The sequence below is a fragment of the Eschrichtius robustus genome, chromosome 8 (genome assembly GCF_028021215.1).
Source record: "Eschrichtius robustus isolate mEscRob2 chromosome 8, mEscRob2.pri, whole genome shotgun sequence".
Taxonomy (NCBI): domain Eukaryota; kingdom Metazoa; phylum Chordata; class Mammalia; order Artiodactyla; family Eschrichtiidae; genus Eschrichtius; species Eschrichtius robustus.
The window spans coordinates 130,231,256-130,259,048 of NC_090831.1; the positions used below are offsets into that span (position 1 = coordinate 130,231,256).

The following is a 27,793-nucleotide window of genomic DNA, read 5'->3' on the forward strand; positions in this document are numbered from 1 at the left end:
GAATCAGTGAATATCTTTGTACACACGTGTTGTTACATACACATGGAGACTAGCATTCAAAAAGTGGAAATTCTGGTCAAAGATACATGTTCATTTTTTATGTTGATAGATGCTACATAATTGCCCTAATATTGTACAAACTTACATTCCCATCAAAACTGTATAAAATGTCCTTTCTTTACAACCTATTAAAAATATTTTACACCTATATTAAAAATCAGTCTATCCAGCAGTTAAAGAATGGTACTTTATCGCTGTTTCAGTCTGCATATTCCTCATACTAGTGGGACATGTTCCATTCATTCATTCAACACCTGTATTTTATTGCTCATTTTTCTAGTGGGTATTTATCTTAGAATAATTCCTATATAGTTGGCTGAGATTCTATTAAACGGATGTGGACAGGTAAAAAGTACTGATTGGAAACACTGCTTTTCCTGTCAAGACGGGTACTGCACATAATGAAATTACTTGTGCTCTATGTTGTAGAAGATGCTAAGTGAAACTGCATGACCTCTATTACCCATAGAGCTGGAGTGACAAAGCTGGGCAGTAGGTGGTTATAAACATGAACTGGAAGGGTCAAGATTCTTTCGGACAGGGCAAAACTCAAAAGCAACAACTTTAATAAAGTCCTGAAACACTAACCTCCCTAGGACTCCCTAGCACCCTGACTACGATCTCTAAACGCGTTTTCCACTAAAAGGAACAGGGGATTTTGAAGAAATGGCTGACTCCAGATCTGGGGCACCCTGCTGAACCAGGAGTAAAGAAGCACTCACAGGCCCTCCCAAAGGGCAGTCACCCGGAGGGGATTATAACTAGAGTACAAACGCTCAGGTGACAGAGGGCCGACTCGCAGGACCCTTGGCAAAATGGTAAGATGTACCTGGATGCTACCCAAATTCAGAGAAACAAAATGCCTGCGAGGCAGGGGCAGAATTCATGGAAGGACAGATTCAGGTGAGCTTGAAAAGAAGAGATCTGAATGCAAGAAAGAAGGCCCCAGGGGAAGGGCCTCCGCGTTCAAGGCCCTGAAGGGGGAGCTGGCCTGTCCCTGAACACAGGGAGGCCAGGGGACAGAAGAGCCAAGCTGAGGGGGTGAGAGAGGAGTGTGAGTGACTGTGTGTGGGAGGACGAGAGTGAGTGTGTGAGCAGGTGGACAGGTGTGAGGGCAGGGCAGATCCAGGCAGCGCTTTGGGAAAGCAACTAAAATTAGTGCCAAGTCTGGATGACTGGGATCTCCTTTCGGGAAACTGAAGAACCAGTGAGACATGCTCCCAAAGGACAGGAAATCAGCTCTTTGGGCTGCCGAGGGACAGTGAGTAAGGTGGGCACGTTGCAACTGCAACCCCACCAGCGCAGCATGTGTTCACGGGAACCTCAGTCGGCTGCCCTCTGCCCTCCGTGCCATCTGTGGGTTGCAGGAGAGTCGGTGACAGCCACTGCTCATTTCAGCACTGACAACACGCCAGGCGTCCTACACAGGAAGTCTGTTAAAAACGGACTGGTGGAGACTTCCCTGGTGGTCCAGTGGTTAAGAATCCGTCTTCCAACGCAGGGGACACGGGTTCGATCCCTGGCCAGGGAACTAAGATCCCACATGCAGCAGAGCAACTAAGCCTGCGCACCACAACTATTGAGCACGTGCGCCACAACTAGAGAGACGTCCGCGCGGCACAAGGAGGAGCCCGCGTGCCGCAACGAAGACCGGACGCAGCCAAAAAGAAAATAAATATTTAAAAACAAAACAAAACAGACTGGTGGCTCCACCCTTCTCCAGAGTTTCTGAATTTTCTGATTTGGGCTGGTGGTAAAGGTCACGAATATTTTTCTTATGTCTTAAAGCTCCTAGGACTTCCAGCTTTCACTTGGGATGTAGAAAACTGGGAAGAGCATCACTCCTGAATGCATGGAGAGCTGAGGCGACAGGGCCATCCCAGGGCAGGAGAGCCAGAGTAAACCCTGTGAAATCCACAGAAATAGGGCAGGCCGAGGAGAGCACAGCTGCTGCAGGAAAGACAGAAGCCCTGCCTTCCAGAGGCGAGGGACCACAGCCACTCAGAGGACAGGAACAGAATTCACCCTCTATGCCTTGACCACAGAGATCCGGTATTGCTGGGGGCAGGTGCGACACTCTCTCCTGCACAAGACCCTCCAAAGACAGAGTCACAGGGAGGGGGCAGGGCCACTGAAAGAGCACCACAACAACGGTGGTGGGGCAAGACGCTTCAAAATGATGAAAGACATCAAACCCCAGATCCAAGAAATGCAGAGGACACCTGGCGGGATAAACAGCCACAAACTCCCCAGTGGCTTAATGTGTGGCCTAAGACTGGGCCTCTTCCGTCCAGTGGGCTCCATGGACCTGCCAGCCCAGCCCTCCCTCGCCCCTCATGACCACCTCCCACGCAGGGCTGCAGGAATCGGTTTCTGGGAGCCTCGTTCGAATGCTGCAACCTTCCTACTCCTGGTCTCGGGGTTAAGGGTCTGTATCTGATGCAGCTGGAATAGGGCAGGCAAGGACCAAGGGAAGACCGGGAGGCTCACTCCTGGGGGCACCGGCAGCCAGCGTTTCTGGCCTGTGGCCTGAAGGACCAGAGGAGGCTGGTCTCAGGGTGAGAGAAGAACGAAGCTGAGGCAGAACAGGCACAAGAGACAGTGGCCACGGCGTCCACATTCCACATTCCGTCCTGTTCCTGACTCCCAACTGCAGCCCCTGCATGAGTTTCATGAGACATCGATATATGCTCATTTTGTTTTTAAATAAAGCTCCCCCTTCTCCCCCTTCCTTTGCTTAAGGTACCTCAATTGCCGGAGTCCTAGCTAGTAGGATTCAGTTTCTTTTCACAATCACTCTAAACGGAAGATGTTATTTCCATTTTATAGATGAAGAAGCTCAATCTGTGGATCAAAGGCTCAGCAGGCATGTCCTTTGCTAGCTGGGAGGACCCCTTTAGGATAAACAGGTTCAGAGTGAGCCCCAGACCACCTCCTGGAGAAGTTCTAGAAAGGACCTCCTGACCCAGTCTACTCTAATCCATACTCCTGAGACAGACCTAAAAATGACCTAAGGATTCTGAAACACCCTTAAGAGTGTATGCCAGAGGCAATCCCAACAACTGTCAAGTTAGCATGAGTGGGTTGCCACCACTCCCCTGGGACATGTCCAAGGGCAGAGAGTAGGTCGCCCTGGCTCATACCAGAACCTTAACCCAAGCTTCTGTGCTTACCAATGCTCGACCTCTGCTGCCAGGACCCCACCAGAATGCTAACCCTACATATAGCAAAATATTTAATTTCTTAAACATCTGAAGACTCACTGAGTGCCAGGTGCTATACCAAGTGTTTTAACATTTAATCGTCACCTCTAATCTTTTGAGGGAGGTATTAGTGTACTCCCCATGTTACCGATGGGGAGACTGAGGCTTACAGAAATTAAACACAGTTGGGCCTCCGTATCTGAGGGTTCCAGTTCCGCCTTCTCAGATTCAACCAAACACGGATCAAAAGTATTCGGAAAGAAAAAGTTCCAGAAGTTCCAAAAGGCAAAACTTGAATCTGCTGCACTAGGGCAACTATTTACATTGGACTTTCAACGATTTACACAGAATTTACACCGTACTAGGTGTTATTAAGTGATCTAGAGATGATTTAAAGGATACCAGAGGATGTGCGTAGGTTATGTACAAATGCTACGCCATTTAATAAGGAACTTGAGCACCCACGGATTTTGGTCCGTGGGAGTCCTGGAACCAATCCCCTGTGGATACTGGGAGAAGATGGTAATTTGTTCAAAGCACACAGTTCAAAGGAGAGAAAGAACCAGGAGCGGAAAGTGAGGCTGTGTGGCGCTCATGTCTGTCACTTAACCTGAAATAAGGGGACAGTACATCCGCCCTGCCCCCACTGTGCTGAACAAGGTCAGCACTGCAGACACCTGTGGTTATTTTTTTAAAAACAAGTAGCACATTATCAGAACTAATCTAAACAAATCAACGAGCAAAAAACGTGCGAAAGTTTCATATTCTTCTGAAGGTTGCCATGCTTCTAAATCATCTGGATAGTCGAAACCGCGATCTTTCTGTTTTTCACTGGGGTGAGGAAGGACTTGGCAGCCAGCAGGGAATTCTGCTCTTACATTTTCCAGATGAAAGCGACTGAAAAAGTCCCTTTTCTCTGAAGCCTGTGCTTGGTGACTGTAATTCACCATATAAGGATACAAGTGATCCTCAACCTTTCACAGCCTCATCCTGCTTTTCTGAGTACTAAAATTTCATTTGGAAATTAACATTATAATGTTATTTTTATTTTATTTTTTATTTTTTGGCTGCACAGCTTGTGGGATCCTACCTAGTTCCCTGACCAGGGACTGAACCTGGGCTCCCTGCAGTGGAAGCATGGAGTCCGAACCACTGGACCACCAGGGAAGTCCCTACAATGTTATTTTTAAACTAAGTATACCTAAGAAAGATCCAATGAAGAATATTACAAAGTTTTGAGGAAGATTTAAAGATTTGGATTTTGTTACATTGAGCTGAAAAAAAACTCTTTAAATTGTTAAAAATTCCCTGCAAACTAAAAATACTTATCAACTTGCTAAGGATTAGTTTTTTATATTCATTAATGAAGGAATTTTTTTAAACATGCTGTCTTTTCAACAACTTGTATGTGGGGAAAAAAACCCCATGAATTTTGAATCTTTTACGGATTTCTTCATTTCTCAAAATTTTAATAAATTAAAATTTAACACAGATGTTCCTTAATAGCTTTTGAATTTTACCATGTTTTGTGTTGTTAAGATACGTTCAAAATAAGCCAATTATTTAAGCAATAAAAAGCAAATGAGAATAATAATTTTAGCGGTAACAAAGAGTGATGACACTTACTTCTTATGTTTTTATACAGAAAAGTACCACTTGTTTGGTCTAGATAAACTTGTATTTTAAAAACCAGCAACGATAATTTATATTAAGTTATTTGAATCAAATTATACAAATGAATATCCCCATTTTACACTACACATGATGTTAATGACACCTCCAGAAAGGACTCATCGCAGGTTACAAAAACGGCACACTGTGAAGAGGTATCTGAGAAACAGATCCATTCATTCATCAGACATTTACTGAACTGTACGGAGACAGATATGGCTGTGGCTTGCAAAGATTAAGAAGTGTGCTATGAGGCACAGGGACAAGGAGGGAACCTGGCTGCCTGTGTCCTGGGAAGGGCAGCATTCTGGGAGAGGAGGGAGAGAGAAGGAGGGAGGTGGAAGGGACAATGGGGGAGGGGGCGGGGGTGGTACTACCACTGCACTGGACAGATGACCGTCCGCGAGTGAGAGCCGGCCCCTGGTGGGTCAGTCTGCCGGGTCAAGACCCCTAGCAGTGAAGTCCACTGAGGACAGAGCCAAGGCAGGAAGCCAAGCAGAGGCTGCAGAAGCCCAGATGAGGAGCCTTGTAGGAATGGAGCCACCCAGGTGAGGATGGACAGTCTCAGTGAGGGGAGGGGCCTCGGCGAGGAGAAAGGGTCTCAGTGAGGGAGAGTCTAGGTAGGTGACATTTTTGTTGTCTTACTTTTGTGGCTAATGATGAGTAATAAGTATTGACGACTTATAACCAAAAATGGAATGTAAAATAATAATATCATGGTTTATCCAAGTGTTAAAATATAACTTAGTCAAAATTAATCTTTGTGACTCTTAAAAACACAGCATACTGTGTGCTTCACTTAACACACCCCGAGAGGCAGGCAATGGTGGCGGGGGGGGGGGGGGGCGGCTGCAGGGTGACTTAAGGTGAGTATGAGGATAGCATCTCTGCCAGACCAGGGCAGGTCCAGGTGCAGATCCCCAGACTTACTGGTTTTGTGACTTGGACAAATCAGACTCTCAGGTCCTGGTCGGCAAAAGTATTTAGTGTTAGTATCTAGCTACAGAGCTATGAGGATTGAATCAGTAAATATATATCATACTCAGTGATAGGTGCTGAATGTTAGTTACAACCTATACTTTCTAAGGTCTGCTTTCAAATTTTCTGCAGCAAAACATATTATTTTTATAATGAGGAAAAAAGTTGTCTATCGAGAGATGTGAAGCCCTCTGTTAAGGCATAAAGAGATGAAAGCACGCAGGATTCATGCACCAAAGGGAATAAAGTGAGTTAAGCTCTTTTTCTCCACTCTGTCTATTCTTCGATATGTACACATTCTTGTCAGTGAATGGGAAGAAAAGAATGAAATAAACATTGACTTACTGGCTTCCTAAGGAAGAAGATAGACAAAGCTCCCACTAAGGGCATGTCTCCAATCAGTGGTTCCAGGATCACCCGCATTGTACCATGAATCTAAATTCAAATGGGAAACCGAAACATTAACAGAAAACAATTCCACAGGCCATTAGAGACACAAGAAGGAGGATGCAGGATCCTCTCAGTGATTCCTGAACATCTGACTTCAGGTTTCTCTCAAGTATAACCTATAAACAAAAACTTAACTTCAAAGAAATTCTGAGTTAATAAAAACTTCATGATTTTCTTTCTGAATAGAGCACAAAGGATTTGAGAAGACTATGAAACTTAAAAAAACCTTACCTGTATACTTTGCACACCAGCTCTACAAAAATATCGCTTGATCTCCAAATCAATCTCACAATTTCCTACAAAACTAGCAAAGAAAAAGTTCTGTATTACATTCTCTTAATCACCACAGACCTGCAAGCTATATAATCTGAATACAATGATAGTAAAGCAACCAGAACTAGACTGTAGGCAAAGCTGTAACTTGCAGCCTGGCCATGCCAGAGTGTTCTAGTGCCTGCGCTGGAGCAGTCACTGACACCAGTCAGTACCACCGCACGGGTGGCGAGGCAGGCAGCCTGGCCAGAGGCCTTGGTATAAATGTCACTTCTCAAAGTGCAACTTCTGGAGCAGTCTCTTGATGGAGCGTAGTTTTCATTTGTTTTATAAACAACTATGCTTGTTTAAAACATAAAAAATGCTGAGATTATACTTCACCACAAATAAATGCTGTGCCCAAGCCCCCCGTACTGAGGAAACTAGCAGTGCTCAGGGCCTTCTGATGTCAAAGGTTAAAGACATTACATCCATCTGAGGTATCAATTTTACTCAACGATTAAGTCTTTTCGATCATTAATGTGAAACAAACATGAATACAGCATGATGCTGAAGGTAAGGCTTACATCCATCTTTACAATGAACATGGCACGTCCACTACGTTTTGCGTGGGAGCCGTATGATTTGACTCCCACCCTTGACTCTTGGAAGCAGGACTTCCCACTCCTGCGTGGGAGCGTCGGGGGGCAATTTGATAACCATGAGAGAGACTGTCTAAGCACATGAGCAAAACAGTGACAAAAGGCATCTGGGATGAAAGTCTTCCAATATTCACAGTCCTGATGTAAAAGTCAATACCTGTAGGTTCTTTTGGTGAAGGGGGGACGTACAGTCAAGCACACATTTTGGCAGAAAGTTGCTGCTAGCCACGAGGGGCAGACATCTGAGTTAATGATAGCAGTGCTTTTCTAGCTATGAGAAGACGCGAGAAATTGTGCTCATAACATCGTCTCCTGAATATATCTATCTGAAGACCTGTTCTGCCAGTTTTCCCAGAGCACAGAGGGCCTCATTCCTGATCTCTGCCCTGAACTCCTTTCAGGGTGTGTGGAAGGTCAGCAACTGCAGTGGCTGGTGGCCTCACCCTTGTAGAGGCAGATGGCGAGCGGCAGGTTTTCGCCCACACACACTAAGACTTGATCATTTATTTCCTCATAGCTCTCAATTACTCCTTCCCCAACTCCACGGCCAGTAACCTAGTTACGGTCCTTATCTGGGACACAGGAAAAAGCAGACTTTTTAGAGACATAAATATCTGAGCTGCATAACTTGCGTATGCCGTCATGTCTGCTGAAACCACAAAAGCCAGGCTGCATCTTCAAAATGGTGTCCGGTAGCAGATTCATTCCAATGTTTATTTAATGAACGTGTACGCAGTGCTCCCTCGGTGCTGGAACAAGAGAACAAGGTTCCCACGCTCCTGAAGCTCATCCTCAGCCTAGTGGACAGCCCTTCCGGGGTGCAGCTGACCCGAAGACATACGCGGGGCTTCCTCTTTTACTGCACTGATGGCAGCAGCGTTTGCAGTAGTTCCAAATATGTTAAAGATGCAGAGTTTACCATATTACATCATCACAACATTCTATGCTCCCTTCTAGAATAAAGGTAATTGGTACTGACTGTTCATTTACTATATTAACACACTTTAGAAACTCAAAGATGACATGATAAAATAAAATGATCCTTAGCCAAAACAACAAACCAAACCCTGCGGGGCCGTGTGTCAGTCAGCAGCTCAGCAGCGGCCTGCACACAGCTGCGCCGGGGCGTCAGGGAAAGCCGGAATCTTGGCAGTCAATAAGACACGGAAAAAAAAAAAAGAAAAAAAGGCTCACGAACAGTGAAGACAAGAGCCAGAGAAAACCTCTCTACCACCCAGGCAAGGCACCTGGCAGACCCCTAAGTAATTTTTTTCCCAATTATTTTTTATTGTGGTAAAATATACATAAAATTACCATCTCAACCATTTTTAAGTGCATGGCTCAGTGGCATTAAGCACATTCAGATTATTGTGCAACCATCACCACCATCACTTCCAGAACTCTCTGCATCTTGCAAAACTGAAATTCTATACCCGTTAAACAGTGACTTCTGATCCCGCCTCCCCCAGCCCCCTGCAGCCTTCATCCTACTTTCTGTTTCTGTGAATCTGACTCCTCTGGGGGCCTCACATGAGTGGAATCAGACAGGATTTGTCTTTTCGTGACTATCCTATTCCATTTAGCATAATGTCCTCAAGGTTCATCCCTGTTGTAGCAGGATGGACACTACACACTGCAGGATTTCCTTCTTTATAAAAGCTGAATGATACTCCACTGTATGTACATAACACACCTTGCTTACCCATTCAACAGTCAATGAACACCTGGGTTGCTTCCATGTTTTAGCTATTGGGAATACAGCTGCTATGAACACAAGTGCACAAATACCTCTTTGAGACCTTGTTTTCAATTCTTTTGGGTATGTACCCAGAAATGGAAGTGCTGGGTCATGCAGTAATTGTTTAATTTTTTGAGGAACAACTATTCTGTTTCCATAGCAACTGTACCTTTTACATTCCCGCCATCAGTGCACAGGGGTTCCAATTTCTGCACATCCTCACTAATCTGTTTTCTGATAGGTGCCATCCTGATGGGTGTGAGGCGGTATCTCACTATGGTCTGGATTTGCTTCTCCCTGATTAATAGTGATGTTGAGCACCCTTTCACGTGCCTGTGTCCACTTGTGTATCTTCTTTGGAGAAATGTCTATTCAAGTCCTTTGCTCATTTCTGAATCAGGTTATTTGTTTTTTTGTTGCTGTTGAGTTGTAGGAGTTCCTTATACATTCTGGATCTCAATCCCTTATCAGATATATGATTATATGGATCACACTGCTTCTACAGATTGCTTTTAGTGTTGACTTTTAACAATATTAAGTCTTCCAAAACACAAACATGGGATGTATCTCTATGTATTTATGTCTTCTTTAATTTCTTACAGCAATGTTCTGTAGTTTTCATTGTACAAGTCTTCCACCTCCTTGGTTAAGTTAATTTCTAAGTATTTTATTCTTTCTGTTTCTACTGTAAATGAAATTGTTTTCTTAATTTCCTTTTTGGATTGCTCGTTGTTAATGTACACAATGCAACTGATTTTTTTTTTGCATTGACTTTGTATCCTTCTACTTTGCTAAATTCATTTACTAGTTCTAAAAGCTTTTTGTGGAATCTTTCAGGTTTTCTACATAGATCATATTACCTGTGTACAAAGATAATTTTACTTCCTCCTTTCCAACTTGTATGCCATTCACTTCGTTTTCTTCATACCTAATTGCTCTAAAAGAACTTCCAGTACCATGTTGAACAGAGGTGGTGAAAGCAGGCATCCCTGTCTTGTTCCTGATCTCAGAGGAAAAGGTTTCAGTCTTTCACCATTGAGCATGCCACTTGCTGGGAATATATGCCTTTTATTATGCTGAAGTAGTTTCTGTCTGTTTCTTGTTTAAGTGTTTTTATCATGAAAGTGTGTTGAATTTCACCAAATGCTTTTTCTGCATCAACTTAGATAATCATGCAGGGGTTTTTTTTCCCCTTCATTCTGTTTATGTGGGGCATTACACGGATCACTTTTCTTATGTTGAACCATCCTTGTATCCCAGGAATAAATCCCACTTGGTCACGGTGTATAATCCTTTTACTATGTTGCTGAATTCAGTTTGCTAGCACTTTCTTGAGGATTGTGGCATCAATGTTCACAAGGGACATGGGTCTGTCTTTTTCTTGTAGTGCCTTTACTTTCTTTTATTTAACATGTTTTATGAATGATAGCAATTATCTAGGCTACCAGGAACTAAAACCAGAAAGTAAATAAATTTAGGTCTTCAACAAGAAGTTAGTCCAATTCCATCAAACAGCAGGTAAGAAATGTGCTCATTATATCCTCCATCTTATGGGTACAGCTAAGTGACATCACACATCATTAACTATGACATAAATACAAACTTACCTAATCTGAAGGTCCAAAATAATTTGCCTTTTGTCCACATTTTCAGTATACACCTTAACACCATTGATCCTGAGGGGCTGAAACAAGAACTGGCTTACTTAAAACGTAGGAAGGGTGAAAGAAAACCAAGCCCTGTGACATGGCAGAGCTGAGACAACGAGCTTCAGCATCAGGCCACAGGAGTGAAAACTCTGCTTCACAATGTACTAGCTGTTTCACCTCCAGCAAGTTGTTGAACCTCTGTCCCTCAGCGCCCTCATCTGTAAAACACAGTCAGGAGGGCAGCTCCATATGGGCGACAGTGAGGCTACAGGACACAGGACCATGCGGGTCGAGGAGCACGGCCTGGCACAGCAGGTGCTCAGGGGCCACAGACGCAGCTCCGCTATGACCCGGCTTCGCTCCTTCCCAGGACCCTTGGGCCCTTGTCTCTTCCAGATGACTTTGACCCTTTCCCTCTACTCCATCCTTACTAATTGTTTAAAATATAACTTCCTTTCATTTTTTATGTCATAATTTTCCATTTCTTAAGATTTTAATACAAATGGGGTTTTTGAGTGAATCAAAAATACTAGCTATATTTTCAACACCTAATACATGCTACAAGGTCACAATCAAATGACTCTGTAAAAAGAAAAGGCAGACCTACAATAAACGCTGTATTTCAACATCATGTCAAAACCTTTTTCCCATTAATTGATTTGAGACCCCTCCTAAGAAAGTTTTCACCATGACGTCTGAGCATTAAAAACTCAAGCTGAAGAACGACCGGACCTCTGGAGTCTTACTGCTCACTCTGACAGTGTGGGTGTCCTGAAACCTTATTCCTCACCCAGCTGCAGGAGAAGCTCTAAGTGTACACTTCCTACCATCCCAGGTCCCGGGCTTTTCTGCTCGGGCTCTCCTGCCCCTCTCTTCTGTCCCTTCAATCAAACAGCCCGGGTCCTGTGTGCCCAAAAGAGGTCCATGCAGCCACGGCGACGCCAAGCTCCCCGAATGAACCCGCACTACTCTCTGCGTTCCTGCCGTCTCCTCCGATGATGATCTTACGTAGCATCAAACTGAAGCGCATGTGAAACAGGAACGTAATTCTTCCTGAGACAAACCCAGCTGGAGCGAGAATTCCAGATCTGCGCCAGCATGAGCTTACCTGACTCTGGGAGACACAAACGCCAGCCAGAGGGAGACAGTGACTGCAGGGCCGGAGGAGAAGGGGCAGGCAGGGGAAGGACGCGCCGCAGAGACCTTACGCGGCTGTCGAGGCCTAAGCTAGTCACCGTCCGCCCTTCACAGTCATGTGCTTTCTAGCTCGTAGCTGTGTCTTCCCACCTGTCGTGACCGTTGGAGGTGACTGAGGTGAAGTGAAGATGAAAGGTAGTGTCCCATGGTGGTCCTGTGCTGGCCCGGTGTGCTCAAACAAAAGGATGCCCACACCCCGACTTGCAGCGTGCTGCAGACCTCACAGCCAAGCGGGCGAATGGCCTGCACAACACAGCTCGGCAGGACACACACACCTGAGGCACCGCAGAAGAGAAGGAGCATTCTCTGCCCACAGAAAATGGGCCTTGATGGGGAAAGGTGACTGACAGCCTGGGGAGTGTGGGATGGGAACGAGTCTGGGGGCAGTGACACGGATGGCGGTCAGATGGTCCTCAGCCACATTCACTGACACCCCAACAGGCTGAAGCACAGACATCAGGACGCAGTGCGTGGTGAGAGTGGGTTGTCGGGCTCTGCCCTGGTGTGTGAGTTTAAAAGTACCACTGAACTCCGAATTTTTATTAGGCAAAAAAACAATGTTACCTTGAAACTAATGCCATGTTATGTGTCAATTACACCTCAACAGAAAAAAATATTACCTTCAACTGTTGCTAATTATTGTAAACACTGACTTAAAAAAATGAAAAAGGAAACTTGTCCTGAATGGTGGTCTTGAGGCTTCCTAGCAGTGTTGGAATTCGTGACTTTCTTTTGTATATAATGTGAGTCCAACAACAAAGCCTACCTTTCCCTTCCCCTGTGTCACTACCGCCATGCCGCAAGCCCAGCACTGGAGCCTGGGCTGCTGTCGTAAACGCTGCGGTGGAGTGGGCGCCTCCAGCTTGTGTCAGTCTCATCATCCTTAGTGAGTTTACACGTCAAACTCCCTTTCCAGCAGGACGGACGGTAGAAAGCTGTACAAAGGTAATTCTAACAGGAGAACGTGGGGCAGAGACTCTCTGGGGCTGAGGGGACCTCCGATGGACCTGGACTGGCCGAGAGACCACAGTGGACGAACGAGGCGAGGCCCCAACAGAGGAGGAGAGGGCCCCATGGGAGGCAGACCTGGGGAGGACCCGCACACACTGCCAGCCTTCCGCAAAGCAGCTTTCTCTAGAGACAGTCTCAGGCAGTTTACCATTCTTTTCAGTTGCGCACAGGTGAGAACACTTAAGAAGAAACAAACCTGCTGCCCCACGTCAACCCTCGTGAAGCTGAAGGTGCTGAGGTGGGTGTGTGCTCCCCGCACGGCCGGCTCTATGGTTTCTCGAAATAACTTCTCTATAAATTGGCAAATAAAAGGCCACATGTGTTTTACAGTCTGAAAAGGAGAAAGAGCTCAGGTTAAACAAGATGGTATAGTACTTAAGTCATCATGGAAAATTATGCTCCTATAGTTTACCAGAATTTTTGAAAAGCAAAGGGCGGGGGGGGGGGGGGCGCGCGTCCTTTTTGCTATGCACCTAAAATTTAAAAATGTATTACAACAGTAAACTATTGATTAACCAACCAATATGTTTCAGGAATTAGTTATTCTACTTAAATATGCTGTTTAATCATATCAGCACATTTAATCATTGCTAAAAAGTCAGAAAATCCTGTGGTTTCAACTCACTGCTAAAAAACTTTCTAAAACTGTATCGTTCTCAACATTAATGAGTTTTCTTTAAGGATGGACTAACTTCTAGTGATTACTTTTTGGGTAATCATTATTCACATTAGTTTTTACTATATAACTCTAAGGATATATAAAATATAGAGATAAAAGAGATCTACTTCAAAGTATAAAGATCTAAAAACATAACCTTTAAAAAAAAAGATTATTATCTACCACTAGATTTCTTGGGAGTTATTTCCCTCTTCACAATAATGTTCCAAAATTTTCGCTTATGACTATCATAAAAGAGATCTGAGCAGTAGCTGATCAGGAAAGAAGACACAGGGCCAAACATCCAACTATGAATATATCATTAACTTTCTCATGTCAAAGAAAGAGTCTGCACTGTTTAGAAAAGGAAAGTAATGTCTCAGTTATGACTGAGTTCTTCTGAGAGCAGAAGCCAGCCCGCTAGGTCCAAATGCGTTCACATACTGTCAGCATCCAAACCCCCAAATATGGAAATATGGCATGTCATCCTCTAATTCCCACTGATATCTGGTGTTCAGTATTCTTCTCTTACCTTATTTAGCCATTCTGCTCTTTCAGTGTCTGGAAAATGAACCTAAGAGAAAAACACACACACGACTTACAATCTCCTGACAACTCTAAGTAAAACGCCACGCAGGCCATTTAGTGTTCTTCCTGTATATCTACTGTTTGTATAATGCTGTTTAAGCCCGCCGCTGGGAAGCCCTACACAGAACCGTGCGGCCCTGGCTCTCCACGCTCTAAGGACACTCTGAAGTCCTTGCCCACCTCACTGTCGGGCCGAGGGGCTCCTGGAGCGCACAGTCTCAAGCTCCTCCTTCGCCACCAGCACGGCCCCTGCCTGCAGCACCTAGGCTCAGAGCCTCAGAAGCCCACCTTTCCCTCCCCTTCCGGCCCAAAGGAGCCGGCACAAATCTCTCCACACCATCTCCCAGATGAGGATTAGAATTCTAATGGTTCTCCATGATGGGGCCTGTATACTGGAGAAAATAAGCACAGAGGTAGGAAAAAACCTACTTGGTGTTAAAACAACCCCTGCAGAAAAACGCTAAAGCTGTTTTGGGCAGGGAGTCCTCCTCTGAGAAATGCTCCGTACTCCCCCACCCCTCGAAGAGAGAAGAACACGCTGGCCACACTAACATCCTGAAAACTGCAGTTCTGGCACAGCTGCATGATGCATCTCAGGCAGGTCTGTACCGGTGACTGGGACAAGGTCTGGAACTGCCACACCTACCTTCCTAAGTAACACAGATACTGTAGCCAGTAAAAGACAAGCCCCACCCCATCCTCTGGCTGAGAGGAGCTGGTCAGGGAATATTACTGTGGGGTGGGGTGTCCCCAAGAAGATGTCTCTTTGAGGACCAACTCCACTCTCAGGCTTGGCCTCTAAGCGCAAACCACGGAATGGGGCCGGAAGCAGCCAGGTCCTGGTTGGAGAGGCCACCGTCATCATGTCTGTTGTGGTCCCACAGCTTCACGGAGAGGCCACAGCACGTTCCACCTGCCCCACGTCCACGTGCCCGAGCAGACCTACTCCCTTACGCTGCAGGATGTGAAGCTTTTAATTTGCTTGAACCCGAGGGTGGGCTAGCATGACAAGTAAGTTTTTCTAAATTAAGTTAGTTTGAATCCATCCTGGGACAAAACCCAATGGATAGCAACCTTCCAGAACGAAGAAAAGGCTCAAGAGTTGAGAAAGATGACGCTCAAGAAGCAAAGACTCAGGAAAGGACTGCTGGCGAAGCTTGCTCAGATCTGGAGGCTATGTCACTGCAGAGGTTCGACCGGAAGGGAACTGGACTGCACTTTCCCCCCAAAAGGCAGGAGGCATTTGGGGCTGGGGGTGGGGGGAGCTGGAGGGCTTACCAGACTAGCTGGGCTAGGCCACAAGAGGATTAGATCGTGGCATGAGGTGGCTGATGAGGGTGAGCTCTCTTCAAGGCCTTTCAGCTGAAAGGTTCAGAGGAGCAAAAGGGGAGGGAAGGTAGATGCCGAGGGAAGGCAGATGCCGAGGGATGGCCAACGGACAGATCGTAAATCTCCCCGGAACTAGGTTTCTGGAAGATGAATGAGGGCAATACAACTAAGCTACAAACTACACTTGTGTAAAATAATACAAGTAACTACCATTTACTGAGTATGAATTGCTATCTATGCAGCAGGTTCTGTGCTAAGCTAGTCACGCACATGGCATCTGAGTTAATTCTTACAACAAATCTACAAATTTGAAATATTACTATCCCAAATTTGCAGGGTAGCTACTAGTGACAGAATGGGGATGACAAACCAGACTGGTCTGCCCATGCTCTTGGCCACTTTGCTACTAAGGGACGTGGAAAGTGCGTGGAGCTCGCCGAGCCCTCAGGAGGACACACTCCGATCAGAGTAGAGTCTGAAACTCCGATTCCATGCCTTAAATGTACGAGGTCCTGAGTGCCAGCCAGAAGTAGAAAATTTCGGTTAATAGTGATTCGTCTATACTCCAGAGGTTACACAAATCCTGAAACAGCCGATGGCAAAGTTCAGCAAACACAATAGCAGTTCACAGTAAAACACTGTTACCAGACCCAGTGTTCCACCCAAGACTAAGAAGAGAGTGATTTAAGACTAGTTTCACTCAACATTCAAACTCCTTCCTCGGAAAGAGCTAGTATCCATCAACACGAATTAATAATTAAGTAGCAATGACAAAATTCCACGTGCATCCAACCACCCTGTGACCCAGCAACTCCATTTCTGAGAATCTCTTCTAGAAAGATGATGCGTGCACAGCACTGCCCGTGGCAGCAGCGGCCAGGACCGCTGGGTGGAACAGACGCTGCACCCACACTCGAAGTGCTGCGCAGCTACAGGAGTGGGGAGGGGCTCCACAGCAGTGAGTTCCAGAATTCTTTGAATACTTGCTGTGGAATAACTCCCAGGATTTATTTTTAAGTGAAAGTACAAACGGAGAAAAGCAGGTACAACTGGCTACCATTCATCTCGGGGTGGGGCGGTGGGGGGGGGAATAATAAAAAATTTTTAATAAAAAATGAACAAAAATTTAAAACACTGTTGCCCGGGGAAGAAGGGGACAGGGTAGAAGAAACGAGCGCATGAGAAGAGCCCTAGGTGGAATCAAGCCCCCCAACCCTGCCCAGTCCCCAGTGCAGCCCCACTGGAGGGGACCCCGCTCTGCTCCTGTTTGGGAACACGCCCAGCCATCCTCACAGCCACCACCACGACCATGCAGACAGGCCTCGAGTTACACAACCATGGGCAGGGGCAGACCCTCACCTCCTGCCTCCAAGTCCAACTCTTAAAATCTCGGCACACTTAAGTGGCTCCTTTCTAATCTTCCCAGCATTGGAGAATTCCTATTGATACCAAACAAGTGATTTAATTTACCAACTGGGCCCGTATTAGTCCCTCTCTCTTCCAGTCAGTACATCGTACCAAATTCATGTGTGCAAATACCATCAAATAAACTTCTACTTTCAATTAAAGCATTACAAGAAACTACTATGTTTGGTAATAGAAAACATTGCCAGACTTTCCAATTAATGAAAATTTATTAATAGAGGCCATATATTCTTAAAAATACTGTTATGTTTGTATGTGTGCATATAAACATATACTTTTATATGTTATACAAGTTTATAAATGTACAGAAAAAGTTTGCAAGAATACAAGGAGGGGGCTTCCCTGGTGGCACAGTGGTTACGAATCCACCTGCCAAGGCAGGGGACACAGGTTTGAGCTCTGGTCTGGGAAGATCCCACATGCCACGGAGCAACTAAGCCTGTGTGCCACAACTACTGAGCCTGCACTCTAGAGCCCGCGAGCCACAACTACTGAGCCCTGCGCGCCTAGAGCCCGTGCTCAGCAACAAGAGAAGCCACCGCAATGAGAAGCCCGAGCACCGCAACGAAGAGCAGCCCCCGCTCGCCGCAACTAGAGAAAGCCCGTGCGCAGCAACGAAGACCCAACGTGGCTAAAAATAAATAATTAATTTTAAAAAAAATACAAGGAGGGGAATGAGGCTTTTATATTTTCCTCTATTTCTGTAGGTTTGAATTACTTGTAAGAAGCATAAACTACTTTTCTAGTTATTATTGTAATTTACGATTAAAACTAAGAATTTTCTAACACAGAAGTATACAATAAATGACTCTAAAATTATGTGACAATAGAATTTTCATAAACTACCTTTTAATTATATTAGAGAGAATGATACTTAGAAACAAGACGCTCTTATAACATAAGTAATCTACTCCAAATCTGATTTGAAAAATTTTTTTTCTGAATCATCAAGTTTTAAAGGTAAAGTACAACTATGTTGAAACAAACACTTTAATGACCAAAAACAATAATGACTCCTGTAAAAAATATTCCAAAATGAAATATTCGCCTTCCCTAACAGTATTTGATTTCTCTAAACTCACCGGTATTTCTCAAGTTAGGTCTGCCAGTGCACCAGCAATTCCTATTCATCCTGTCACACCTCAGGCAAGACACACACCAGTCCCACGCGTCACCTACATGTAATAAAAGAGCTTCTCTACCCACCTTCATACACCAGGACAGAAATACAATTCGCCTGCTGTGAATTCTGATTCTGTTACTGCATTTTCGTCACTGTGCTTTAATCTACCGCAAACGTATAGATTGTTCTTTTTGAAAAACAGGCTGAAGAAGCCATTTTTCGAGCAGTTAGTGGGGTCTGGCTCTGTGCCCAGAGCCAGAGACATGACACGTAATTGGACGTGGTCCTGTCCTTGGGAGGCTCATGCTGGCGGGTGGACGGGCATGGAGAGGTATGACCGCCAGCCTAGGAAGAAAGAACAGTGCGGGCTGGGGAGGGTCTGATGCTGCCTCCAGGAGTCCACGAGAGACTCAGGAAGACAGTACGTGAGATGGGTTTGAAAGGGTTAGCTGGGGTTGCCATGCAAAGAGAATACGCTAAGCAGAAATAATGGCGCATGCAAGTTACTCTGGCTGGATTAAGAGAAGGGAGGAATGGTAGATGCTGAAGCTGAGAACTCAAGTCAAAACCAGCCTGAAGTGCCTGCTGTGCCATGCAAAGGAGTGTGGATTTTGTTCTACTGGCAATGGGTCAACGCTGGAGTTTTCAGGAGGGAAATTATGTAAGATTAATATTTGAGGAAACGGATTCTGGAACTACCAGAGGAGAGGGCAGAGAAACCATCTGCACAAGTAGGCTTCCAGTACAAGTGAACTGGCTCACATCACTGAAGTTTATGTGAGATGAATTCTGAAAGTCAAGCCATCTCTTAGTGGAGAATCCCAGGACATTCAATAATTGAGGTTTTTAATTTGTAAGGGATGGTTTCAAAGTGCCAAAGAAAAAGAACGTATCAAAATTGAAGACAGTAAATCTGTTACCAAATTTTAAATCTGTTCACTAAGTCGAAAATCTGCTTCTCACTAATACATATTCATAAACACTTGTTTATGTTCCACAAAACAGAATTTAAAGTAGCAAAAACATCACAGAGAAAGGTAGAGATGTACAGGGAAAATAGAAAATGTGTTCCTAAGGCATACAGGAATGATGAACACATGTCATTCGGTTTCAAATCCAATTTTTCAGCTGAAAAACAAAACCTAAAAAACAAAACAACATCCAAAAAAAAAAAAAACCCCACTCAAATCTCTACAAGTCTAATTATGAAACAAGTTTTCATATTTATTATTCATAGTATCTTTACAAACTAGAAATAACCATTGTATGAGTACTGAAATTTTGATTATTTTTAAGAGTTGACACTACCCAAGAAATCTTTTTTAATCTTTTCTTTAAAAAGAACAAAGGCATATTTTGGATTCTAATATGATATTGATATTATCAAAGTTGTTTAGAAAAAATAAACCAAATACAAAAGACAGAGCACTGACTGTGTGCCAGAACCCTACCTACAGACAATGTCTTGTTTAATCCTCACAACAACCTTGTCCACAGTTAATGCCCCACCTAACAGATGAGGAAACAGACTCACCCGAAGGATAATTTGTTAAAATCACAGGGGAATAAGTGAGCTAGAGGGAAGAGGCCCAGACCCACAGGGCTCTAAAGTCCTCCCTAAAGTATAAAACATGCAACAAATTTATACATAGCTAAAATTTTCTATTAAATCATATTTCACCCACTTTTGAACATGGGATAATGTTTAGAACTGAAGCTAAACAGAAGAACTGTCTTTCTTTAAACAGCATTCCTCTTGAAGACCCTGTTAATAGTTGGCACTTGTGCAGACGTCCCTGCTCAGTCCAAGGCAACTACACAAAGTGCAGTTGCAGGGAGTCCTGCTGAAATCCCACCACCACTAGTGGTGGTGAAACACGCAGTGTAAATTAACCCATTCCTTTATTTTAGAAATCTAAAATAAGGCGGTCAATGTCTGGGAAATACGAGTGAAGATAACATATCTATTTCACCTGAAGCATTACTGATTTAATGTCTTTAAGTAAAATACAAAAGATAATGGATAAAATGATCATTTTAGAAACCAAATGCCATTAAACTTCAAATAGTAAACTGGCCAATCAAGTTCACTTGTTCATATTGTTCCTTATTCCAAGAAGGATTTGAGCTTTGCTCATTTCTACATTCCTTTAGGCAGTGTCTCAAAAAAACCAAAAACTAAAAAACCAACATCAAAAATCCCACCAAATTCCTACTTGGAGTAATGACTGGTCCCAGTGGCAGAATTCACTTCATCTGGGACAGCTGCTCAGAGTGTGCCCTGGAGCCCAGAACAGGTCCCTGCTGGGCAGCCGGCCCTCCAGGCGCTACCTCACCGGTCACCCAGCACACCAGAGTGTCACCCGCTCTCGTCGATCCCCAAACACCAATCTTCCTGCAGTATGCAACGAGTTCTACCTAAGTCCACAAGCTGAAAAGATCTAAGCAGGAGTTTTGTTTTCCTGTCTAAAATTAACACTTACATCTTAAAAATAAGAATAGATGAGGCATGGCCGAGGAAGAATGGGCCAATTGAACCCCATCAACCCACACAACCATGAGAGATAAAAACTTGAAGCCACTAAAAAAAAAAAAAAAAAAAGAATAGATGAGGCAAGACTAGGACAATCGAACCACAGGTTCTATGAAACCATGAGAAGCCTGTACTTTATCATCTCACAACAGAAACTGTTTTCAGGAAGCCTTTAAGCAATCAACACATATCTTCACCTGGAAGTACACTGCAGTTTACTTAAACAGACCTGACTGCATTCAAAGAGTTCACAGGCTGGGGAGAGACTAACTAAAAATCTTCAAACGTAATGTTCCTTTGTCTGCATATGGATTAGTCTTAAAATCAATGCAAATGGGAAAGGAAAGACTCACAGACACTTAAAATTGCCCAGAAAAATTCAAAGCGACTCCAAGTTTCCAACATATAGAAGGACTCCCTGGAGAACCCAGGATTTGGGAGCTGCTGTCAATGATGGGCAAAGAGAGTCGTTCTCACTCTCTCGACCTTGGGTCAACCGGCCATCTACAGCTCTCTATGCCAGTGCTTTCCAATCACGACAGACACAGAAAACCATGTGTATACAGTCTGCTGAGATAAACTAGGGGGACCTGGGAGCATCTGCATGGGGCTTAGAGGAAAGCCCCTTACAATTTCTTCGTGCTATGTAATTATGACGGGAAAAAATCATTAGAAACACTAATAAATACTGACACTGGACAAGACTTCCAAATAAGAGGCTTTAAACAAAGTTGCAATGTTAAGCCACCAACATCTTGCAGCATCCATGCTACCTCCTTGTGGCCCCGCAGTGGGGAGCTCTGGGCACTCCTCAAGGCTGGCTGGTGAGCATGTCAGGAGAAAACGACTCAAACGTAAACTGGCACCAACATAAATTTGTGCCCTCCGACCTTTTTACACTAACATTTCTTTACCCATTAAACCATCTCCATCTTTCCTCACAACCCCAATTCCAATCTGTCACCTCCCACCTTCTCCAGAGATTCAGTATGCATGGAAATTGGAAAAATAGGATCAAGAAGTCTTAATAGGATATGTTTTCTAAAATACTGGGATGCTTCCTCCTAATAGCTACTCTATAAAGAAGAAAGTATTCAAGGCTAAAAAGGTGAGAGAGGAACGGCTCTCTCAGAACCTCTATCAAATGGTAACAGTGTGGCCAAATTACTCCTTTGGATGGTAAAAAGAAAATGCACAAAATAACTGGATTTATCTATTTCTAGTGTACATAAAAAGTAGGCAATCAGTTAATTCACACAGTAAATACAGCAATTTATAATTTTCAACATCCACAGCGTTACAATTTTCCCAGTGGTTTGTTACCAGCTTTATGTAGACTTTGATTACTGTGTAACAGGGTGATTTGATACACCAAGAAGAACACTGTAGTACAAAGACATTAAAATAAAACTGGAAAAGTTTTAGGCCTTTGTTTAAGGCCTTTCCTACCAGGAAACACTTTCAAAATTCTCTCCAAGGTGCTTTTTCGTTCATGAGAAATTTCACTAGGGAGTCTGAAGAAGCACTACTGTTCCTGCCGTCTTTACCTGAACCCACAGGTAGGGAGTGACCGGACCTCTCCTACTTGCTCACTACAAACGACCAGAGTGAGGGTAAATTTGTTGCTTCTTCTGTCATTTCTAAGAACTGGCTGCTGACAAGAGGAAAGATGGCTGAAACCACAGTGGAGAGCCACAGCTCGTGGACCTGAGGCTCTTCCTGGCTCAAGGATGGCAGAGGTGGCAGAAGAGGGGAAATAATTATATACCACTGTTGACAAATACAAATTATACAACTGTTGACAAATGCTTGTTTAGAGCATGTTTATCGCCCAATAATTCATTACTATTTCTTTGTTATATAAATGACCACTATTTTTGCAAATCGGTAAACAGTAAAATAAAAATTAAAAAGCTAGCCTCGGGGGCTTCCCTTGTGGCGCAGTGGTTAAGAATCCGCCTGCCAATGCAAGGGACATGGGTTCGAGCCCTGGTCCGGGAAGATCCCACATGCTGCGGAGCAACTAAGCCCGTGCGCCACAGCTACTGAGTCTGTGCTCTAGAGCCCGCGAGCCACAACTACTGAAGCCCACGTGCCTAGAGCCCATGCTCTGCAAGAAGAGAAGCCACCACAATGAGAAGCCCGCGCACCACAATGAAGAGTAGCTCGCCGCAACTAGAGAAAGCCCGCGGGCAGCAACAAAGACCTAACACAGCCTAAAATAAATTTTTTTAAAAAAGCTAGCCTTGAGGAATCCCTGGCAGTCCAGTGGTTAGGATTCTGCACTTCCACTGCAGGGGGCACGGGTTCGATCCCTGGTCAAGGAACTAAGATCCTGCATGCCACGTGGAGCTAGGCTTATCCCAGCATACCTTCTATAACTAACAAAGCTGTCCAAATTATGTGAAAACCAATTCTTATTTCTAATTCGCTAAAAAGGAATGTTACTATGAGGCTTTCTATAATATATCTGTTATATTAGATATACTATTCATCCATCCATTTATTTTTGAAGGTGGACTTAAATTTCAGTGCGTGCATAGAATGGAAAGAAAATTTAAGCCAGGACTGAGTCAGTGGCAGGGTCAAAAGAGGGATACATCTAACTTCTACCCAGGAGAACAATTAGACATCCCTTCATCAAATACTAATGCCAAGAGATTTATTTAATGCCTTACATGTAGATGCATGTTTATGATAGTTTTCAAAGACCTGAAGTATATTTTAACAAAATTCTGAAGTCATTTAGACATTCTTTCTGTAACTGCTAAAAGAAAAAAAAAATCACACAAGGAAATTATTTGACAATCTTGATTTAAAGTCCAGGTTTTGGCATGAGATATATCAATCTCATAAATTAAAATGAGTCCAAGAATAGAAAACACGTCTCCTTCTCATCTGCTTCACTAAACACATAAGAAAATCTGGTTGTTTTTTATTTTAAATTCCAATCCAATGCTACTCTTCAAATTTACAAGCTTAGGTCTTGACTGGGATGGACAAGAAGATAGAGATGTAACTGTAGCACTGAATTAACTGCATACGTTCTGTGTACTATGTGGGATCCACCCAACTTTGTTCTATTATAAAAAAGGGGAGCAGAGGGAGGGGAGGGGAGGGGAAAGTGGAAGGAAGGGAGGGAGGGAAGGAGGGAGGAAGTATGAGACTGTGAAGTTGGGATTAAATTTACAGATTACAGAACTGACAGGTTTACCAAACATCTACATGGAATCAGAAGTCACATCATGTTTGAAATTTTACTGTGAATTTTTCATTTTCAAGAAATAGGTTTAGTACCATGTAATATTTATTAAATTTTAAAATACTCTTCTAAGGAGAAAAAGCAACCCTATATATGAACTTTAACATAGGGTGACTTTCTGCAGTATTTCAAACCTACAGAATTATCCTGGGGAAAAACTACCATTGTAATGAGTGTGGCAAAATCGTAAGAGTTCTGAGAAACTATACTGGAGAGAATCTGTGTGGGAGTTTTTTTAGGGGGGGATGTTTATTTTGGTTTTGTTTTTTTAAAGCAATTCAGAAAAGCTATGAATAAATCTTTTGATTTACAGTAAAGAAAAAAATACGCTTATACGATATTTCTAAAAGCTTACTTTTATTCTCTCACACAGACAGTAAATATCTCAAAAGTTATGAGAACGAAGTCAGAGAAATTTACCAACCTAAAATCTTCTTGTTTTCTCCTTTTATTCCTTTATTTGTATGCAATGGAGAAACAATAGGTAATCAGGCACTTGAAAACATTAAGACATTTTTCCTGAATATAATCATTTATCTTTACTGGATGTTTGAGACCAAGGTTCCAGTACGTCTCCCATAGTGCTTGTTTGTCATTAACTGTGATCATGCAATACAGAAATACCTAAAACAACAACAAAAATAAAAAAGAAACCCTTCAGTTTTGGTGTTACAGTGATGATCCAGGGAGAAACACTGGCTTACGCTATCTTTCTTTTGTTTTCCATACAAGAGAGTAAATAATAACAAGATACCTCAGGAAACAATTACAAAAATTTTTGTACATCTCCTGATCAAACCCCAAACTCTCTCCAATTCTTCCTAGAAAACCCACTAGTTTACTTACCATAAATGCATACCTCTATATAGAAACCAATAATTAGATCAGAAGATCACCCTCAAAATTTTTTTCTTTTGAAATAATTACAGATATTGCAAAAGTGCACAGAAAGCCCCTGTGCGCACTTCACCCAGATTCCACCCCCCAATGGTTACATCTTATACAGCTATAGTACAACATCACAGCAGGAGATGGATGGGGTGTCATGGATCTATCTATCAATCCATCACCATTGTACCTATCAATCATGTCACCTCTCTCATTTTCTATCACTTATCTACCAGTCTCTATCATCTATCACACAGGTAGTCAAAGCCACAAAGACCTCATTCTGTCTGATTCCATGTGCATGGGATGTCCAGAACAGGGAAGCCCTGAGACAGAAAGTGGACTCGTGGTTGCCCAGGGTTGGCATGAGGGATGTGGAGGGAATGGAGAGTGAGTGCTAGTGCATATGGACAAACACATTCTATTATAAAATTTGATTTTGGTGACGGTTACACAATCCTGTGAATATACCAAAAACACTGAATTGTATACAGTTGACCCTTGAACACCTCGGGGGTTAGGGGAGCTGACCCTCTGCGCAGCCAAAAGTCTACATATAATTTACAGTCAGCCCTCCGTATCCTCGGTTCCAACCAACCGCGGATTGTGTAGTATCTGCACTCGTGTGGATCAGGTATTTCCCCAAATAATAACAGACCAAGTAAGTAACTCCAGTGGCCTCGAGGTAAACTAGTAGCTCGGTTCAGAGCTGTTAGTCAATTAGCCAACAAACAAGGACACGTTAGTGATGTATTTGGCCTTAAAGGGCCCCTGGGCCACTCACTGATGAAGGAAGAGCAGAGTCATGTCATTGTGGGCCCCAAATGATTTCTGAAATTAAAAACCTATATAAACATCGGAACCAAAATATTTGGTGAGGCCATAGAATTCCGTGACTAAACTGCCCTATCGTGTGATATACTGCGTATTTAACGACCAGGGCTTGTGTTTCCCTCCTACAACCTACTCCTTCTCACCCAATCTCTTGCTTCAGTCTCCTCTACCCTATTCAACATTCACCGCCCACTTCAGAGCAGTTTCTCACCTCATCTAAGCTACTCCGCCTGCCCCCACCCCTCACTTAAGGTCCAGCTCCTGGCTCACTCTTTGTTTTATTGTTAAGAGCTTGCAGGGACCCGACAGATCAATCACTGCACTTCCTCACCACTCTGCGGGTGAAGAGTCTGAGTCCCACGAGGTAGGCACTGGCCATGGAGCACGGGTGGCCACGCTGAGACTGGCCTCGGACTCCAGATCTAGCGCCTGCACCAGGCCAACTCCTGGGGTCCCTGAGGCAGTGCTGGGCCAAACTGTCCCGTGGGGCGGCCAGATTTCCTGCCCCTCCTTACACAGGAAGGGGGCTCTTGTGAAAAGTTTTAAAATCCATTTTTCAAAACCTTTTTTCTCCTCTATTTATAACACTCCCAGTGTTTTCAGGCTGAAGCTATAAAGTATAAAATGAATGAAACAAATAATACTCACCACTCATAAAAAGATAAGTTCACTACACGGTCATGTTGAACAGGTATTTCCAGAGTGTACCTGACTTGTCAGGTGACATTTCACAGATAAAATAAGTGAAGCCTTAACTGGAATTTTTCTATAGCTGTTTACTTCAAGCTCTACTGCTTAAAATTTACAAATCACCTCACACCTTGTGTTTAACAGTAATAGTATTTGCCTGAAAGCAACAATAATAGCAACAAACCCCCAAAACCATGAAACCCACCTAAACTTAAAATATTTACCCAGGGAAACATTTTGAAATAAATTATACAAGTAACACCCAACACCTGCCCTCTTTCTCCTAAACCTATCTCCCCATTCCCCGTCCAAAGTGTACACTCAACAACAGGAAGTATCTGTTCTCCTAACTTTCACAGGGAAATACACTAGGAGTTCAAATCTATTTTTCCCTAAAAATAACACTGGCTTCCAGCTATGATGATCAGAGCACCTTGCAGCAACCCATTCTGCTGAGAACACTGAGAAAAGCCAGATGAGACCCGCTCACCAGCCCACGAGAGGACGCTGGGCAGCTCAAGGCGTGAAAGATGAAAACGCAGGGCAGAAGCCCCTGCAGGGCGATGGTGTAACATTCTGTGGCTGTTTTTCCCCCATGGCTGTGGTACCAGAGGTTGAGAAATCCAGAGAAATGCGGCTAAGAAGCCAGCTGAGCTTACAGAAACCTCACCAGAGCAGAGAGACAGGAACTGGAGTTCGGGTCAGCTGCGTGACAGGACTTGAGAGCCCAGATCCTGGGAGGGGGAGGTGAAGCCGGCTGAGTTTCCCTTCAGGCATTTGCCAAATTCTTGAGCTATGAGGGCAAGAGGCTAGCCTATAAAAAGCAAAATAGAGCTTTTACTGCACTGAGAAAGCACGGTCTGGACTCTGAGGTGGACTGAGGGGGCACTCGGTCAACAAGGCAGGTCTTCAGTTACAGCCTCTGTTGGATGGAACCCTAAGCATGGATGGGTCCAGAACAGAGACAGCTTTTCCCTGAAATCCACCCTCAGGCCAACTCAAACCCTACTAGGTTAAGGTGATCTGTTCCCCTTCTGCCTTTAGAGATTGGGGTGCACCCTCTCTGGAGGAGGGGAACAAACATCGTTCAGAGCAGTGGTATAGCCAGCACGTGTTCACAACCAATTCTTTGAGACTGCCAACTTCCAGGGTGTAAATATTCCCACCATGGCCAATTTCGAGCTACCAAAAGAATCTCACTAAATGTGGAGCTGAGAGGAAATGCACATAAGTCATCAGGGAATGCAAGTCAAACCCACCATGAGACACCACTTCACACCCACTATGATGACTCAGAATCAAAAAACAGAAAATAACAAGTGTTGGCAAGCATCAGCAGGAATTGGAACCTTCTTACATCGCTGGTGAGAATATAAAATATTCCCACTATTATGGAAAACAGTTTGGCAGCTCTGCAAAGTTAAACCCATCAATTCCACTTCTAGGTATATACCCTACAAAACTAAACACAGGTATTCAAACAAAAATTTGTATATGAATGTTCACAACACTACTCATAATAGCACAGAAACAACTCATAAACACAGAAACAACCCAAAAAGTTCTTCCAAGGATGAATGGATAAACAAATT

At 43.8% G+C, this 27,793-nt stretch overlaps 1 protein-coding gene across 1 annotated transcript in view; it reads right to left on the minus strand.

Moving 5' to 3' along the window:
- Window positions 1-27,793, minus strand: part of ESYT2 (extended synaptotagmin 2) — a 75,178-nt gene that overhangs the window by 33,948 nt on the left and 13,437 nt on the right. The window contains exons 2-6 of the mRNA XM_068549787.1: window positions 14,062-14,103; window positions 13,068-13,202; window positions 10,622-10,698; window positions 6,594-6,666; window positions 6,258-6,347 (exon numbers count right to left, since the gene is read on the minus strand). Coding sequence (XP_068405888.1) covers window positions 6,258-6,347; window positions 6,594-6,666; window positions 10,622-10,698; window positions 13,068-13,202; window positions 14,062-14,103 — 417 coding nt within the window. The remainder of the gene's footprint in view (window positions 1-6,257; window positions 6,348-6,593; window positions 6,667-10,621; window positions 10,699-13,067; window positions 13,203-14,061; window positions 14,104-27,793) is intronic.